This window comes from Varanus komodoensis, unplaced genomic scaffold (genome assembly GCF_004798865.1).
Source record: "Varanus komodoensis strain SLA01 unplaced genomic scaffold, ASM479886v1 scaffold1, whole genome shotgun sequence".
Lineage (NCBI taxonomy): Eukaryota > Metazoa > Chordata > Lepidosauria > Squamata > Varanidae > Varanus > Varanus komodoensis.
Genome location: NW_025335268.1, coordinates 91529892 through 91549632, shown reverse-complemented (window position 1 = coordinate 91549632; position 19741 = coordinate 91529892). Strand labels below are relative to the sequence as shown.

Below are 19741 nucleotides of genomic sequence, written 5' to 3'. Positions count from 1 at the left end.
GGAAGGCTATTTTAAACAATACATTAATGACTGGCACAAGAATAGATAAATAGGACGTGGGAGCCACTGTAGTATAAAGGTAAGAGTGTGAAATAGGTTGGAGAAAGTGAAGGTTAAAATTCCTGCTCTAACATGAATGTTACTCAGGGGCCTTTTGCCCATCAACACCTCTCAGCCTAATGCACTTTGCAGGGCTGTTGTAAAATTAACTTGGAAGGAGCCATGGATCTATCGTATGCTCCTAGGAAGAAAAGTGGAAAATAAATAAAACAAGAAAAAACTGCATGTATTTATTTAATATATAGGCTGCCTTTCAGTGCAAGTTGCCAGGGCTATTTACAAGAAAAGCAATCAATATAAAATCAATGCAAATAATAGAAGCATCAGCCAAGTACCAGCAAATCCAGTAAATCTTTCAAACCCAGCAAGCCATTAAAAAGCCCAGCCTTAATGCCAGGGCAAATAAAAGTCTTTCAGTGGCACTGAAGAGAGATCAAGGTGGGTGCAAAGCAAGCTTCTTTGGAAGAAGCATTCCACATATGGGGTGCTATGACTAACAAAGATTCCTGCTCAATTCTCATCTGATTATGTTCAGTTGTAAGGGAACCCAGTGAGAATGAAGGATTGGGGCATGATGACGTAGTAGAAGGCACTCCTTCAGAGAACCGGCTCTCAGGGTTATGGAAAAGAAAGGAAAAGATAATCCCAGTGGCTGGGATTTGGAAAGCTTACATAGGGCAGCTTGCAGGACAGAACTATTCCGACACCAAACATTGCATCCCTGGGGGCTAATTCTCCACTCGGTTACACAGGTTTTATGCTGCCATGACTCTATTGACTTCAGTGTAACTGAGTGGAGAATGAGGCCCTATGGCCATAGCATAAGTGAGGAGTCATGAACTGAATTTCCACAGGACATGGAAAAGTATTCTGGTTTTCATCCCTTTCACCCTGCACACTGAACTTTTAGTTGCCTGGCCAGTGACCCTTTATCAGTGCCTACTGCTGACTATGTTGCCTATATTTCTTGGCTAATAATTGACTCTTTCTTTCTGTTTGTGAATTGTTCATGAAGAGCCCATGAGTTTTTCTCACTGCATAGTTCATAGGTTAAATTTTGGAGGAAACTACCATTGCGCTTTCTTACAAGAACAGTCTCTGCATCTGAGTCATCAGTGTGAAGCAGTAAGCATGTATGAAAAGCCCAGCTTAAGATAAGGTATAAGTCAAACAAATAAATACACCCTGCTTGATCAGGCCTATCTAGTCCCATGTACTGTTTCCCAGGGTGGCCAGTCAGATGCCCAGGATAGCCAAAAAGCAGAATAGCCCTCTTTCATGGCTGTTCCCAGGAACTGGTATTCAAAGGGCCACTGCCTGTGATCCCAGAGGCAGTGATAGCCACCATGATAGCTTGCCATTGACAATCTTACCCTCTATTAATTTATGTAACCCCTTCAAAGTCATCTGATTGGTGGCTGTCACCATGCCTCATGCCATTCAGCTTATGTAGGTGTCATACGGGAAACAGGTCTTTTTTTCTCTGCTCTGAACCTCCTATAATTCAGTTCATCAGTTCATATTAGAACAAGAAAATATAACTCCCCAGTGTTATTGAAATGCTGGGATGGGCTAACATACATTAGAGTGTTGGGACAACCCCTCCACCATCTTCTTGGACAGCAATGGGATAGGGGGAACCTGTGTGACCTGAGGGAAGGCGGAAGAGGGGACACCCAGGCTGGGAGCTTGGCCATCAGCTCCCTAACCCTTCAACCAGCCCGAGAGAACCATATTCTAGTTTTTTTAAGTTTATTATTTTGGAGGTATCATATGTTCCTTTCTATATTTAAAAATTATAAACTACCTGAGTGTCCTGGCAGAAAAATGGTATAAAATGTACAATAAATGAAGAAAGATAAATACATAAAAGAGGACACTGTAGGCAGTACTCCATTATGAACCGGAAATGCTTTTCCTAGAGGAAAATATATTCTGGCTTCAAACCAGAGTTGTGGTCAACAGCTGAATAATGAAGGCCATATGCTGTATGTATACAAGAGAACCCTGGGGCGGTCCTCATCATATTTCACTCTTGCTGCACTATCTCCCCTACTGGGTTAGATATCACAAAGTCTGTATCTATATTTCTATTGTTATGTTTATACTTATTCCAGAAGTGCTTTCAAGGTTACTAAGTACATAAAAATCATACAAAATAGAAATGAAAAATGGAGAACATTAAAAGACCATCAAATAAATAAATAAGTCAATTTGCGCAGTAAGACTATAAGACAGGTTAAAGGCCTGGCAAAACTAAAAGGTTGTAATAGCCCGCCTAAATTTAGTGGTGAGGAGTTTTCATGCCAAGTCTTTTACTTCCAAATAGGTATTTCCTAGCACTAGCAATCAAAGGCACGTCTTTCCCTCCTCAACAATTATTTATGCAGTAAGGAAAAAAAATGGAAGAAGCTGTGGGGAAACACAGGAAGGTTACAAATAGAAAACTGTATTGGTGACCCACCCACATCCCACACGCTCCAAAAACGGGTGTAAATAAGGCAAGGCGATTGTACAACAAGTCTCTTCTGGAAGCACCCCTCAGCAACACATTTTCCAGAAATGTCTTTTGTAGGAAATTCTTCTTAGGCATTTTCCAAGAAACCTACCTCTGGCACTGCTGCTTCAGAAGATAGTCCAGCCAGTAGCTGAAGCAACACAGTGTGCCGCACTGCCAATGAATTGCAGTATTATGAATAGCAGCCAGTATTTTAGACATGACATATTGCTTTGTATCCTGTACATTTCATATTTCTCAGAGCCATCCTGTTGCCCCAGTATCCTGGTGGCTCTGTAAAGTTGGGTCATGCTGGCATAGTACAGTTTGGCTTTCCAACCACTGTAAGTTTGCAGTGGATTCTTAATGCTCTGTGGATAATTTTTGGGTATCACAGGTGATGCCTAATACTTAGGCTGCATCTATACCCCAATTTCAGTCTGATTAATTGAGAAGCTTCCATCATTTTATTCAGGTATTATATGCTAATTAGTACACTAATTATACTAAAACAAACATTTGCATACATTATTTTAGTAATTCTTAAGGCTCTACAAGCTGGACCATCATGCTTATGTTATAGATGGCCTGAGGTGCAAAGAACTGGTGTTTGTATAATGACATCTCTTAGATGTTCTGCTGATCTCCCAGTGGGCTGTTTCCTCACCACCACCAGCAGTAGACACAAAGACGTTTAACTAAAAGCTTTATTATGGTAATGGAAACCAGGAAGGCTGGCTTTAAAGCACAACTTAACCACATTGCCAAACCAGTAGCAAAAGAAACATGTTTAGTTGGAATACTAGTGTGATCTCAATGGTTAACAGCTTGATTCCAAATGGAGGACTTCTACTCCCACCCAAGTACAGATTGCTAACACCCTGCCTTTAAGGTAGGTCCCCTTGCTTTAGGGCCGACCACTCAGAACATCTTCTCAGTTGATTTGCCATCTTTAACTGGCAGCCCACTCTCAGATTACTTACACAGGCTCACTGTCGCTTTCCACGGTATCAGAAGTTAGTGGGCTCTCCTACTTCTCCTTCCTCTAACTCAGTATCTGTCCCCATGTCTCTTGAGGCTCTTTTACAGCCTCAAGTACTAAACAGTTGAGCAACTTGGGTTTGCGTGCCACATTGCAAAACCTACTAAAGGACACTATAATGATTTGTATTCTAAAGTAGGCAGTGTGCCCACATGTCCCCAAGAACCCCTTTATTTAGATCTGAAGGATTGTCATTACAGGTGAAGCAGATCGACATGGGTCAAGGAATCTGCTCATCTCCATGGATGTTTACAATTGGCTCCCTATGAGGTTACACTCTAAAATAGCACGTTCACAACTTAGGATGGGCTAAGAATGTCTCATCCGAAAGTCACAGCATCTCAACAAATTCCAGTTTCCAATATCCTTTGGGAGAAGCAATTATAGTTAAAGTGGCAAAAGAAACAAATGCATAGCACAAATATGCTCTTTATTGTTTCCACCTCCTTCCTTTTTATTTAAGATGTAAACTCATGAAACTGACTCTGAGGTCTGTTTTGCACACTAATGAATCCCGGGAAATGAGAGTGTCCTTGGGGAATGCACAATGACAGTTGAATACAAGCAATACACAAATTAATTAGGAATGATATAAGACGCAGCCGAGTCACTGAAAGGCAATGAATTTCTAGGAGGTAGGCAGGAGACAGTTGCCATGTCTTGAATTCATCCACACATACAAAAAGGTTATTTACTAAAAACATTAGGAATCCATTACTTTCCATTGCCTGGCATTCCCTCTTTGCCTACTGGAAACTGGATCACTGCAGAAAGTTGCTTACAGTTAACATAAATCAGAATCTGTTTTCTTACTGAAAACTCCAACACAGCAAAGAGACTGAGAGTCTAAGAATAATGCAGCATCCTCAGTCACAATGAAAGGAACTTCAGCAGAAAAGAGAAAAGTTGCACCACAAATTGGCATGTTATAATTTGCAACTTAATTTGTATGCATTGTATGTGAACTTGGAGATGTGGCTGCCAGATCCCACTTGATGAATACATCACAGCATGGTAGTGATGCAATCTTAGGATATCTGGGAAAGAGAGGTTCTACTTTTCTAGCATACACAAGGCAGTTTACTAACTGACAGATTATGTACTGTCTGTTACAAAGGATAAGCTGTGGAAATGATTCAAACTGTGCTTTAATCAACGTTGATGAGTCCTTCTTTTTAGCCTTCAAATTATTGTCAACATGCTTGTTAAGCAGAGTGAACAAGAAGTATCAGTCTGAACTTAATGGTGTTGATGCCTACTCTTTTCCTGCACCCAATCTTACCATCTTATGGGGGAGCTCGTTAGATGGTAATGAGTATTACTTCACTTACTTCAAGTGATCTCGCAGCTGGGCTGGGGAGTCTCTTGAGAGGGTAATATCTGCCATGCCACTTTTAGGGGCACTCCTGCTCATTCTGTTGTGGGAGACCCTAAACATCTGCCCAAAGTCCTGCTGTAGTGGTTTTACTAATTCCAAATGATCCAATTAATTATATTTTTTAGAAAGATTACCTCTTGTGGGTCCCATTCCAGTGTGGAATTAATTCGTTTAAGAGCCTTTTTCTTTCTGTACTGAATTATGGCTGCAAATCTGGTTTCTTATCCTTTTAAATGGTGTGCTATTCTTCTTTAAAGCTTTCTATTGTACCCTCAAAGGCTCAGTTATTAAATGGTGTGTGGAATTAAACTCCAGCTTTTCATAAAAGAAGCGCTTACACAGGACAGTCAAGCAGGCTTGAAGGCAATCTCCTTAGAATGTTCTGCAATGACCTGTAAGTTTCATGACCTCTTCTATTTACAGATACTGGATGCTGGAGACCTTGTGGTCATGCCAGGGATAATAGACCCTCATGTGCATGTCTGTGAGCCTGGACATCCAACTCATGAAGGATTCGCATCAGCAACAAAGGCTGCAGCTGCAGGAGGCATCACCACTATTCTCGATATGCCTTTGTATGGAACCAGAGGAGTGGAGGGATGGAATAAGGGTTTTCCTATTTTAGTGCAAGATGCACAAAGAGATTCAGTTGACTGTTGTCGCCTAAAACCCACAACGTAAATGAATATAGGCAGGGTACATATTTGCCTCTGCCCACTTATCCCCAATTCCCTAGGTCCCACTGAGGCGCCTGTCCCACATGTGATTTCCGAGGAGGCTTTCCAAGGACGGCTTTAGCAGGGAAGAGAGGGCTGGGATTCTCTTTGAATGAGCATCCTTGGTCTTATTGTGCACTGGATGGAAGCCACTGTTTTTGTTGCTTTCTGTATCGCTGCATGAACTCACTTTGCCTAACTATGTATTCTTCTGGCCTATCTTATAGATTTCTGGAATCCATTACTTAAACAACAAACAAACAAACAAAAACTAGGCGTCGTCTCTCTCCCTCTCCCTCTCCCTGTGCATAAATAATTCCCAAACTGCCATCTATGGTCCTACAGTGCCAGCTACTGGTCATATTCAGGTGCTGTAGCAGGTAACCAAGGATGCAGTTGAACATTCAATTTTCACACCAAAAATGCATGGCTTTTTCTTGGAATGACATCTATATATAACTATAGCATATCACCTAAAACCACACATGCATATACTAAACATTAACACTGAGTGCCTATATGGTGTAATAGTTATTATTCCTTCATTTATCAAATGTATGCTACATCTTTACGGATTGTTCAAGGGAGCTAACAAAGAGAAAAATATTCAGGCTAGTCTAGAAATTCCTGCTCTGCCATGAAGCTTTAGTGGATGACCTTGGAGCACATCACTTGCTCTTTCAGCCAAAACTACCTCGCAGGTACATTTTTGTTATGAGGATAAAATGTGAGGAGGAGGGAGAATTATGTGCACCATCTTTATGCAAACCTTGCTGATACCTCCCTTCTTGTGCGTGGGTACTGCATTTTGGCTATATAAGAATCCAGACCCAGAGAATGAGTTTGCTATTACTATACAGGGTATAGCAAGGTGTATGTGCTCCGAGGCTGGCAGACAGACTGGGTTAGCTATGAGACAGGGCACAGTTTGGATGTTCTTCAGGTAATATTTTCCCCTCTCATGTCTCTGTCACGCAGGTACTCCTGTCCTCCAACAACAACCTTGTCTGCCCTTGATACAAAGCTCCAGTCTGCTAAGGGGCAGTGTCATATAGATGTTGCCTTTTGGGGTGGCATAATACCTGATAATCAGGTTAGTATACAGCAATGCAACTGCATCAGCTCACTTGCCTGAAACACAGAGCATTCCAGAAGTAGAATGATCCATTCAGTGTGAACAGATGGTAGATTCTGCCCCATTATATTGGTTGGAGGGGAGGCTAGAGTTTGGAACCAAAACTTCTGTGAACTGCACCCAATCAACAGGCTAGAAGTTTTCCACTCCTGCTGCATCTTACACAAATATCCAAGTTCAGAACAAATGTTGGCACCCCTCATTTAAAACAGGAATTACGCCCTGCAGCACTGAAGTTGGGCTGCTCCTGTTAATTCCACGCAAATATTTGATTTATGGTGTCCAGTTCCCTCTTGCAAAATAAAGTGCTTCCATTCTAATATGAGCCACTCTGGTGAAAGATTTAGCTGATTACTTCAGAGATATAGGACTGACTGGGGACTTGCCCATGCTCCCACTTGCTTTTGCTCTAAATCTAGCAGGAATTGCAAGAGATCAGGACTTAACGTGCACTTTAGCCATTCCCCTCATCTCATTAACATGCTTTCTGTTTTGTTAACTTTGCCTCACACTCCCTGGAATTCTGATCACTATCCTTGTACTGTCTGTGTAGGCTGAGCTCTTGCCCATGCTGAAGGCTGGTGTTCCTGGATTTCAGTGCTTCCTGATGACCACCGGTGTGGAAGGTTTTGCCCATGTGCGTCTGCATGATTTACACATGGCAATGAATGAATTGCAAGACACAGACTGTGTACTCCTGGTAAGGATCTGGGGTTCTAGGCTTCCACTCAACACCCTTCACTTTAATACCTGTGGTGGTTGTTTCTCTTGAAATTCTCTTTGCAGGGCTGGTCCTACCATTTGGCAAAATGAGGTGCCCATCACAGGCTGCTGATTCTAAGGGCACTTAGAATCAGACAGCTGCTCCAGCTTTTCTTTCTTAATGGATTTGTTAGTTTATTTCTGGAAAGAAAAAAAAGATGGGGAAAGTAATGGAAAAAGCCAGGAGGGTTACAACAGAAACTCCCATAAAATTCCATGGATAATCAAGGGCAACCCCAGGATAAGGCTTGCTCCAGACAGAAAAGGCTTAGCACTAATACTTGGAGGTATGTTGTAGCCGTCCAGTCTTTTTTCTTAACTGATTTTCTGCCATAAGAGAAAAGATGAAAGAAGCAATGGGAAAACATGGGAGGGCTATAGCTGGAAGGTGAAGTTACTGGGATCTCTGGCTTAGCATCCATGAGGAAGGATGACATCACCATAAGGGCCTCATCTAGAAGTGCCATGCAACGGTAGTAAATAGTTAGCTGCTTGGTTTATTAATATTGTATTTTTTTCTGCTATAGAGGTGTCACCTATTATGTGCAAAGGAGAAAGAAGCAGCCCCAACATTTAGTGATAACTTGTGGTACTGCTATTGCCTTCATTTTGGTGCATGCCTGCCTTCCAGAATACAGCATCATAGTGGAGTAAACCTGTTCCTAGGAGCACATTCCAGAGAAGGGAGGTGCTGTAATGATCAGGGTGGTGTGGTGGTGAGAGTTTTGGACTGGGGACCTGGGAGATCCAAGTTCTAGTCTCTGCTTGACCAGGAAGCTCACGGGGTGACTTTAGCCCAGTTACTTACTCTCAGCAAAACCTGCCTCACAGGATTGTTGTGAGGAAAAAAAAGCTATGTAAGTTGCCCTGGGTTCCTCACAAAAAGGAAAAAGGGTGGGATATATATGCGATTTAACAACATCAAAATCATCATCATCAACTCAGCAGTTTGGATTATTTTTCCCCTCAGTGCAAGAAAGTATTTTTCCACTTTAAATCACATCTTGTGGTGATCCTTTAGATGAACTTTAGATTTTTTTAAAGGAAGGGAATTATTGTTGAATTGTTCTCTCCTTGTAGCAGCTCTTTTAAAAATTGATGCTAAACATTATTTCTATTTGGGGCTCTCTCCTCAGTTTCATGCAGAACAGGAGCTAAATGAACCAATGCCTGTCCTGGAGGGTATGTATGATGACCATTCTTGGCAGTACTTTTCCTTTTACCCCACCAAATGTGCCTGCTAGGAGACCTGGATGCAATTCCTCCACCACCCCATCCCACCCTCCTGGTCATTCCTTTGTATTCTAGTACACTTAATTGTTTGTAGAGCTTAGAGCTTATTTTGTACCAACAAAGAGAAGGATAACAGAGGAGATACCATCAAAGGGGTGAATGAGAAAGGGTGGATAACACAGGAGACAGCAAAGAAAGGAGAATCCCTAGACAGTGAAACCTTTGAAATATTCCAGCTGTCCTCTTCTTTATGACATACAATGAAAGAAGATTTGAGTTGCACAAGAAATGGGAACAATTTTCCTGGGGTGTAAGCACCTGTCCTCAGAAAACAGTGTGTATTTTAATGCACTCAAACATTTTTAATAACCTTGCTAAAAGCATCCACAGTTCCTGGAACCCTGGAATTAAAGCCAACAAGGAAATTCCACGTTTGCACATGTGTACATGTGAGTGCACATGTGCACCCTGTTTCCAAAGGCTTCACCACCCTTCCTGCTGTTGCTGACTTACCAGTGCTAAGTGAGGGAGCAGTGCCACTGCCTGTACCATACCCTGGGCCTCATCTCGACACCTTTACTTTTCAGTGGACTGCTGAGGAAGATCGCAAAGAGCTCTTCTGGCACATGGACAGTGCTGCCTGCTTGCTCAGGGCAGTTCCCCTCCCCAGCTCCTGTTTGCTGCTGCCAGAGAATACAGGCAGTGGCAAGTGCTGATTCAGCTGGCTTGAGCTGAGTTCACATGGAAGCCCATCAGGGCAGTCAAGCAGGAATGGAGGGCTCTCTTGCTCCAGCACAATCAGCTACTTCACGCAGTGGAAGCAGGGCATTCTCTCCTCACCTTGCCAGCCCCATGGGTGTCTACACAAGCTGGAAAGGATCCCGCTGCAGCCAGAATGGAGGCTGGATAGACCAGTGAATGAGTGACGGAGTGCACAGTGGGGTGCCTGCCAAGAGCCTGCACCCCAGCAAGGACTCACTAACAGAAGCCTCAAGAGTTGCCCCGCCTCTTCACCACTGCAGCTGGCTTCCTCACTGACCTCTCACTCTGACCAAGACGAGGAAGGAGAAGCTGCAGAACCCACCACTTGCTTCGTTACTGCCTGTCTTCCTGGCGAGCTAGCAAGGATCAGGAGCAGCTGGTGCCAATGGTGGGGATGAAAGTCAAGTCATGGAGTGGGGAGGCCTCATCCAAGGGTTCTCAAAACCTATGGCAGGCACTGAGCCCAGTGGCCAAAGTCCAAATCCCTGTTTCACTAGCCTGTTCTTAGGGCACATAAGGAGGGGGTGCAGCAGGGGTGTGGAGGGGTGTGGAGACCCTGGTGGCCTGTATTTGTCCTGCATGCCAAAGGTTCCCTAGCTTTGCCTTATGACCGCAGTACTAAATTTGATAGGATAAAGAGGGTATCTTTATCCCTTGTTTTTCCTCTTGCCCACCCAGACAGCACAGAGTATGACACTTTCTTGGATTCGCATCCTGACACCATGGAGATAGAGGCTGCCATCACCATTGCTGAGCTTTGCCTTCAGTACAAGTGAGACAACTACCTTGTTTAACAAAGTGCCATGGTCAGGTTAGAAGGGAAATTCAAACCCGATGAGATTCTATTAATGAAATTTGCAATTGCATGAATTTTAGAAAGAAAACTGTAGACATGTGGGAGGCAGCCTGGATTGGCACCCTGGGTTCTTGGACCACTGAATTAAAGCTTGGAAACAGTGCAGAATCCCAGATTAGGAAACCTGTTATGCATATAGCTGTTGCAAAAGGATCTACTAATTATACACATCCCATGGTCAAAATATCAGAAGATTTTAAAAATAATATTATGGGAAGGTATTCTGAAAAGAAAGGAAACATGTATTTTTTTCTTCAACAAATTCATTCCATTTGTAGGTATACCCTATAATATATTATGGCACTTCCTCTTGAACATTTGTTTAGATCTGCCTCCTCTTGAGCAAGTGCCACAGTCTCCATAGAACTAATTTCCTTCAGGCACAGAATCCATGGATTTAAGCTAAGTTGAGAGAGATCGGTCAATAAATGTCTGATTATCCTGTGGTTTCTACCTAATAGGATACCATGTCACATCATTAATCTCTCCTCTGCTCAAGCCTTGCCCATCATCAATGATGCTCGTCAGAAGGGAGCACCAATCACTGTAGAAACGACCCACCACTACCTCAACCTGACATCTGAATGTATTCCTCCAGGAGGCACCTACTACAAATGCTGCCCTCCTATTAGGGACAAAAACAACCAGGTGGGAAAGCATATAGAAATGGAAGTTTACGGGAAAGACACAATCAAGGATGGTATATACAAACACAAAAAGAGAAAACGGAAGTGATGGGATGAGAGAGGGGACATGCAGGACAACACTGGGTTTATTTAGAGGATATAGTTGATAATGTTGGTAAGAATGAAACAAACTAGTAAGAATGGAATGCGGGAAAGATGGAATAAGCCAGTATGTGATTACCAGATGTTGCACGTTTGCAGTAATTGTAGGTTGTTCTGGATTAATCAGACACAGAAGATTATTAAACTGGTAGTCTGTACACACCTGCTTTGCAACACTGCTCAGACACATGAGACTTTTCTACATGAGGCATGTATTGTAAACTGCCCAGAAAGCTTCTGCCATGGAGCAGTATAGAAATGAAATGAATGGATAATAATGTACTCTCATCATTCCCTACTCACAGTTTAGATGACATTGTGACTCTTCAGTTTCACTTCTGGCTCTAAACAGAATTTTTAGTGTGTTCTTGTGATGCAGTATTATTTAAAGAAAGCAAAAGAAAACACTGTTTTCCACTGCTATATGTTGACTATTCTGTTATGCCATAGGTTATAACCTATAGGTTATGGAGCAGAAAATCAGGAAAAGGAAAGTTCATCTAAATCTAAATTCTGTGACAAATCTGAAAGTAGATACCAAGGATGAATAGCCTCATTTAGAAAATGTAATGGAGGGATGGACAGAACCTGCCTACCTGTAGGCCAAGTCAGGTATAGAGCTGCCTTTTTTAACATTATGAAGTAGCACAATGAAAAAGAAGGAAAGGAATCAGGGAGAAATAAAAGGCAAATACATCAAATGCAATACATCTAATTAGTACTAAAAATAGTAAAGGCTAAATTGTATAGTGTGTATATTTCTCACATTATACATGTCTATAAATATATCTACATGACTGTTATAAGTTAAATCTAAAATATTAGAACAAGTTAAAACTCTATCAGTATCAAAACTGTACCAAATAGAAGGAGACCACTTTACATTACATTTTCTAATATTTATTTCCCAGTGCTCAGATAGCAATCTTCAGGTCCCTGGGCAAGCATCCGAGAGACCATACGATAACTTGGAAAAGTCCTTCCAAGGTTGGAGACAGCTCTCCAACCTCAGGAGGAGGAGTCAGAGATCTGCTTTCCTTCCTCACAGCTGGTGAAGAAAAAACTGCTCTGGCTGCCTCTCCAGGAGTGGAAAATCAACCACCAAAAATCAATGAAATTACCTCTCCAAAACAAATTGCTCTAAATAGCCTTACAGGATTGCCAGGAGATCTAAGAGTATTGACAGATGCATTATCAGCAAAATTCTATTACACATATTGCTCACCAAATCTTTGGTTAAAATCTTCCTATCTGAAAAGAAGCAGCTTGGAGGTTGTAGGAACAGAAGCCTTCAGCTCTAAGCTGAGCTCAGGCAGGCTGTGGGAAAAGATTTGTGACCTGGACATCAATGATATTTTTGTGAAGACTAGAGGATATTTTTCACTGCACACATACATAGCTGTGCATCACCACAATTTATTTTTAAACATGGAGAAGTCTGAAAGTGTGCATGGAGTTACTGAACTTTTTTTAAAAAGCAACTGGAAACAGCAACAAGGCCTACCATTTCAGCAATCGCAACACTACACTGTGGCTTCAGGCATGTCTCCCTTTAACCATGAACTGTCTGTCTGGTAGTCCACCAAGCAAAGAGGGCCATTTGAGAAGGCTTTCCTAGGTATTCAAGGGTAGGCCATGGTTTTCCATGTTGGTTATGTCGTTCAGTACTTTGTGGCCTCTTCAGCATTTATGATTTGTTAGTACTTCTTATTCATCTTAACTGATTGTAACCAAAGTGATGTACAATAAAAATAGGTAAACAGTGGCTCAGTCAAGTCAGTATTATTGTTTATAATCACTGGTCATCATGACTTAAATACACAATGCAAATGGTGAATTGAACAACTGTTGCAGAGTGAAAATAAACTGGCCAGATAAAAATGCAGAGTCATTTAAACATGTAAATAGGAAATGTGTGCCAACAAGCCTAAACTGAAGCATTTTTATATCAGATAATCACCATTATGGGCAATTGTTTGGACAAATATAAGTTGGATTTTGCAAGCTGCAATAGCAACTAAAATGGTTTGTAGGTGATATATTTATCTTGATCTGAAAACAGAAAATCAGTAAGGGGCATCAAAAGCTATGGTATGATCTAGTTCTAGGATTGCAAACTCTTCAATCTTCTGTATACAAGCAAAACACTATTACATTTTGGTTTTGCTCAAGCATAATTATGCAAAAGTAAGTCCCATTTAGTTCCATAGGACTGACTTTCTTGTAAAACTGACTAAGACTGAAGCCTTAATTGTTTTATACACACTCTCTCACACATATAATGGCTCTTTCTACCACTAGGTTTTAATCATGAGGAGGTTCATAGAAGATAAGGCAAATCCATTTGCACAAGCATAGTGGCCTAGACCATGAAGGACCTTAGAGATAACAACAGCACCTTGCATTGGGCCTGAAAAGTAATAGCACATACAAGCAATAATATATTCTTCTTATTCCCACTACCATCAGTAGACATGAAGCTGCATCCTGCACTGCAAGAGCAGTTCCACAGGAAGCACAGTAATCTATTCAAACAGCTACCAAGATATGCAATTGCCATATCTTTGTTGTTGAGGAAAACCTTCAATTGGTGTCTGAAATGTAGTTGATCAAAGTATAGCCTGCTGGGCATCTAGGAGCAAAATTGAGTCTTAAAGCACACCTGAGTTGCTTGCCTGGGAGATGCATGGCTCCATCTAGAAAAAGAAAAGTTCTTGAAGTGCACAAGTGCAAGCAACATCCATCAAAACTTTACTCTTGTCTGGATTCAGTTCATTATTAGTACTTCCCTAGCATATAACAGCAGCAAAACACTGGTTCAAGGATTCCATTGCTGTTCCTTTATTTGATAAAAAAGAAAATTAGAGTTGGGTGTCACCAGCATACTAATAGTATTGCATTTCAGTATGATGAACAATCTCTGGCAGCTGCTGAACATAGATATTAAATGAGGGACAAGCTGGAGCTTTGCGGGATCCCTAAGATAATTTCCAGATGATAAGGCATTGATCAGCCCATAACATCCTCTGGAACTATCCCAAAAAGCAGGCATGGAATCACTTCAAAGTGGTGTCTCCTATTCTCAGTTCCTTAAGATTGCCCAGAAGCATTTGGTAGCTGAGAGTACCAGAAGGATTAAACTTGCCCACACTCTCCATATCCCTTTCTAGATAAAGATCATGAAGCAGTTCTCTGTCCATGCTTATTCCTTTTTGCCTTAGCAAGTCAATGAAAATAGCCATTAGCAGCAGCCCTGCCACTGTTGATATTGGAGGGTCTATATTAGGACTGAAAGGTCACACAGGAAACATTGGTACATTAGGAGGAAATGTTAGCTTAGTGTTACTTTTCTGTTTGCAGGAATATCAGAGAATTAGTGAGCCCTGGATGACTTTACTAACACCATAAGAGTTTAGTTACTTCATGTTGCTCCAAGAAATCTGTGAAAATGTTTCCTTGACATAATCTGTTCCTTTACTTCTTTCATATCTCTAGGAACAACTGTGGGCAGCTTTGCAAGAAGGAGAGATAGACATGGTTGTCTCAGCCCATACTCCTTGTTGCCAAGACTTAAAAGTTTTGAACAGTGGAGATTTCCTCAAGGCTCAGGCAGGGATTTCCTCACTACAGTTTGGTAAAATGTTTATCAGCTACACTATCATTGTCTATGGTATTTCTTTTTGTTTTCTCCATCTCTTAAGCAGATCCTAAGAATGGAAATTATTATTCTTGTGGCTGAAGACTAAAGGTTGCTTTCTTACACTAGGTCAGATGCTTTGTCTGTCTAGCCCAGTTTTATCTGCTCTGATGGGAAGCAGCTCTCCATCATCTCTGGAAGGTCTTTCCCATCAGCTGCTATCTTGCTACTGGAGATGCCAAAATAGGGGAGCTTCTGTAGGCAAATCATGTGTTCTGTCTTTGAGCTATGATCCCATCACCAAAGGATGTGATACCCAACACCTGATCCAAAGCATCCCACTTCATTTAAATGATAATATGCAACACTACTTTTCACCACATAAACTAAAGTAACTATTGGGATTGGATCCAGAGCTTCATGGAGCAAAATTCTATCACCTGGATGATCCCATGGGTGGAGGAGGAAAATATTTTTCAGTGCCTTCTTTCTCCCCGCAGCCCTGATTGCCACTTAAAAACTTCCCTGGCAGCTTGGGGGACCCTTCAGAATAGTGTGTGAGATGGCCATGGAAGCTGCAAGAGAAGAAGGAATCAGCAAAGATCACCCTGCCATCTTCTCCTAGTGGGGAGTTTCTGTTGAGCCCCAGTTCCATCTGCCAATGGAAGAAGACCTTCCATTGGCAGGGTCATCTCAGGAGAGTTAATTTAAGATCAAACTATTGATTTTAAAATGACTATTCAGAATGCTTTTTCTAAGATCATGCTTGCTACCTCCAGTTTTATGACTATCCTTATTAGAAATAACTAAAATGGTTTTTAATGATCTGCAAGGATGTCCAGTTCTCCAAATATGCTTCGGCTCTTAGTTTATTTCCAGTCCTTGCAAAGAAAGGTGGCAGTGTTGTCATAGGAACAAAATGGGGGAAATCTGACAAGTATGTCCAGTAAAAGAAAGCAACACAAACAATATATGCAGGATCATTTTGAAAAACAGTTTGTTTGATTCTTACAGATCTTTACCAAATCTTCAAGTCTATGAATTCTAAGTCATGTCAAGTAATTTTCTGTGGGAATGAACCAGGTAAGAACAACCTTCTCAACAGTATGATCTTCCCCTAACTGTGCCACACAGGTCTTCCTCTTTTTTGGACCTCTGCAAAATCCAAAGGGTTCTCCTTCCATGATCTAGTACAATTGATGTGCAAAAATCCTGCTACTCTGAGCAGACTGGAGGACCAGAAGGGGTCCCTTAGTCCAGGGATGGATGCAGACCTGGTCATCTGGGATCCAGAAAAGGAGTTTGAGGTAAGGATGGAAGAAGACATAGGTAATTTTTTATTGTGAGAATCATGTTAGGGGCCTGGGACAGGACTGAAAGCAGGATATAAATTTAATAAAGAGTAACATTCTAGAAAATATGCAAATTACCATACCAAATGGAGAATTAAATATGCCAGACTTATGATAGAGGAATCCAATCCATCACTTACTCTTGAAAGTTTCCAATATAAAATCATAATTATTTCAGCCAAACACTTTTGGACTCTGTTTATGCTTCTTAACAACTGAACAGTCTTCACATATATCATTCTCAGCCCATGGAACCAGGCTTTGGATGACCAATAGTGTAGGTATAACTTTTCTTTGAGTTTTTGTGATCTATGAGCCTGGGAGCACTGCAATGATTGAGGCAGGGTGATTGCACAGAAAGCTCCTCATCTGTAAGGACCTCATAGTTCATAACTTGTTTGAGCAGATCCAGGAAAGGGTCAGCTTAGAAAGAGATGCATTCTTTTTGATGTAAGACAGAGACAAGAATATTAGCTTGAGAAAAAATTTCCAATGCACAACAACATTTCCAAACTAATATGTATTCTCTTCTCTTAGGTGAATAAAGATATGATTCATCATAAGCATAAGGTATGGGAAATGCTCGTGTTTTCTCTATTCTCCCAGTGTTCCCACCACTGACCCCCTCCTCAGGCTACTTCCTGTAAAATTACTGCACAATTCACTGAACTTTTTGGTCTCTAGTTAGAGCAGGCTTTACTGCTAGGCAGGAAATCTCCAGTTTTAGTTTGTATGGTAGGGAAGGATATCAAGAATTCTCTTTGTATGAATTGGTTCTTTCATAATCTTAAAAGCATCTGCTTGTCAGAGAGTTTGCCCATCCAAATTCATGTATACACTGGCCCAAATAGGTATCAGAATTACAAATACACATGCAGAGAGGTGTAAATTCACATCTGGTATGAATCTGTGTCATGGACCCAACCTTGAGCTCAATGTCAGAGGAGGATGGGCTGGCCATGTTTGGGGTTCCTGCACCACCAGCTGAGTTCATGATACTGAACCTGTAGCTAGTGGTCAGGAGTCAGGATCCTACTGGATGCCTTGCTCTGAGCAAGATTTGTCAAGAGCATCCCGTAAGTCTAACTCCTTTGCACCTGCCCTATAATGAAGAAAGTGGACCAGGTGGGAAACCACAGAAAAAATAAATACTGCCCTTCAATCTAGAGGATTAAGGATTCACATTCTTCAAGTGGGCTGGAGGTTCGAAGCACTAAAGCGGATGGAGGAATTCTATAATGCCTCACTTTGGAGCTTTCCATGGTGCTGCAACCACTGCCTTGACTTGCTTTCCAGAGAATACCTGCTGTAGATGGATCAGAACCGTAAACTACATTTGGGGCCAAGGAGGTTGGGTTTCATATTCTCAGTATTGTTACTTTCTCTCTCTTTCTCTCCAACTTTAGCTGACCCCATATCTGGGTTTTCAACTCTGTGGCAAGGTCTTTGCAACTCTTGTACGTGGCAGGCTGGTTTATATGAATGGGAAATTTGCACCCAAGCCAAAAGGAGATTTGCTTCTGATTGAAAGAAGGACACCCACAAGAGTCTCTTCCCCATACTACTAATGGAGGAGTGAGAACACAAGGAGCCTACTAGCCAAGTCAAAGTACCAGGGACACTTTGGGTCTGGATAGAGGAATTGTACAAAGTGAGTGGTTAGAAAGAAGAGAGGAGGATGAGAAGCACACAGGAATAACACCTTTCACATTCATGGTAGAACCAAAAGGAGAACAGAAGCAGAAATGTCTGATGTTGCCTCACAACCATTGAATTTCAGCTGATATGCACAGAATTTGTGACAATAGAACAAAAGAGGTCATAATCTTGGATGGGCACCAAGTTCAAACATAATTCTGTCTTGCTGTCTACTAATGTAAATGAGGTTAATAAAGATGTGGATAACACAGAAGGATCTCTGATTTCTTTGCTCTTGCTGTTCCATCTCAAAATGTTTCTTTTGTGAATTATCTCATGATCAGATCTAGTGTAACACACTGCTTGCAATACAGCATTACACAAAAGGGTATGAAGACTTTCCAAATGACTTTCAGTCCAGCATCAAAGTGCTAGAATAAACTTAGACACAAGGGAAAACCAGCTTTGTAATATTTCCATGATATTGTTGCAAGGGTTGGGAACACTGGTAAAGAAGGATTGGTAAGTGGGAAGGGTACCTTTAAAAAAAACCCTTTCCCCCTTACTACTTAGGGTCCAAAATTGGAAGTGAGTCCATGAGGGAAAACAGCCTTATGCAGGGGAAAATTGATAGGAGCAGGAGCTTGAGTACTGATACTGTCACTCACAGCTGTGTCTTCAAATTCCCCCAGGCTCGTACACTTCCTTCCCTTCACTATAAAGAAAGGCACTGAGATCTTGAAATGCAGAATCCCTCTCTACAGGGTGGGTGCAGGTGTAAGCCAAGGCCTGCTCCTAAGTTCACTCTAAAAATCTCATTAAAAACAGCCATGAGTAAACAGGCCCTGGGCATAAACTTAGCTGTCCCTCAGCTGTGAATCTGAGTTCCTGGCACCCTCCAGGTTTAAATAAGGAACTAATAAAATGAGGCTGGGAAGGTGTCTTTCACTGTTTGACACTTACAAATCAAAGGCTTCTAATTGCTTCTAAATAGCTTCTTCCCAATAAATGGTTCCATAAGATATGGAAGTTTGGTTTTGATAAACTTACTAATTTATGCAGTTATGTGATGGGAGGCGACAAGAAGAAATAATTGAAAAATCATGAACTCCATTTCTGTCAGATATGGGTCACTGTTTTAATGCAGAAATCAACACATATTTCAAACCATTTGAGATTTGCCATGCTATTAAATTTTATCACATGATGTATAATGCAAAGGAGAAATATATGAAAGACTATAAAAATTATATAACCCTGCATCAGAGGAAATCCTGGATGTCTGAATAAAGAATTAGAGCCTCTGTCAGATGTGGGCTCTTGACTGAAATCTATTTGGCCTAGTTTGCCCCATGGGGTTTAAACATCACTGACATAGCAGTCTTTGGATAGTGACAATTTTCTTTTCCATGATCCAAAGATACAACCATAGAATCATACATTTGGAAGGGGTTTAATAGGTCATTGGGTCTCTTCAATGCAGGACTCCGGTAACCCATCCAAATACCAACCAGGCCTAATCCTGCTTAAGCTTCCAAGATTAGGCAGGATCAGGTACCTCAGACTATATGGACTCTGGAGTTTACATGTGGCTTCAAGAACTCCCTGTCTTGCAGCAGCAATCAACTGGGTGCCAGCTTGTGCACCTCAGGGGATCCCCTGCCGCCCCTTCTCTCTCTGGCAAGCTGTAGTGAGAAGGGGACAGTGCTATCTTCTCTTTATTACTGCCCCCCCACACACACACACACACACTGACATGCAAGAGGTACTTTCCTCTGGGCAGAGGGGGATCTGTTGAAATGCACAGCCACAACAAGGCACCACTGGCCAGCTGATTCTCATTTCTTCCTTTCATGTGCAAGGGGACATCAAGGGAGAATTCACA

The 19741-nt window shown here is 41.6% G+C and overlaps 1 protein-coding gene across 1 annotated transcript in view; it reads left to right on the top strand.

The window, feature by feature from the left end:
- LOC123033366 (allantoinase, mitochondrial-like) overlaps positions 1-17875 on the top strand; it is a 21505-nt gene extending 3630 nt beyond the window's left edge. The window contains exons 3-12 of the mRNA XM_044449974.1: positions 5401-5552; positions 6672-6786; positions 7382-7528; positions 8727-8772; positions 10264-10357; positions 10903-11089; positions 14725-14863; positions 16001-16173; positions 16756-16788; positions 17625-17875. Coding sequence (XP_044305909.1) covers positions 5401-5552; positions 6672-6786; positions 7382-7528; positions 8727-8772; positions 10264-10357; positions 10903-11089; positions 14725-14863; positions 16001-16173; positions 16756-16788; positions 17625-17786 — 1248 coding nt within the window. The 3' untranslated portion in view covers positions 17787-17875. The remainder of the gene's footprint in view (positions 1-5400; positions 5553-6671; positions 6787-7381; positions 7529-8726; positions 8773-10263; positions 10358-10902; positions 11090-14724; positions 14864-16000; positions 16174-16755; positions 16789-17624) is intronic.
- Positions 17876-19741: the final 1866 nt, after the last annotated feature.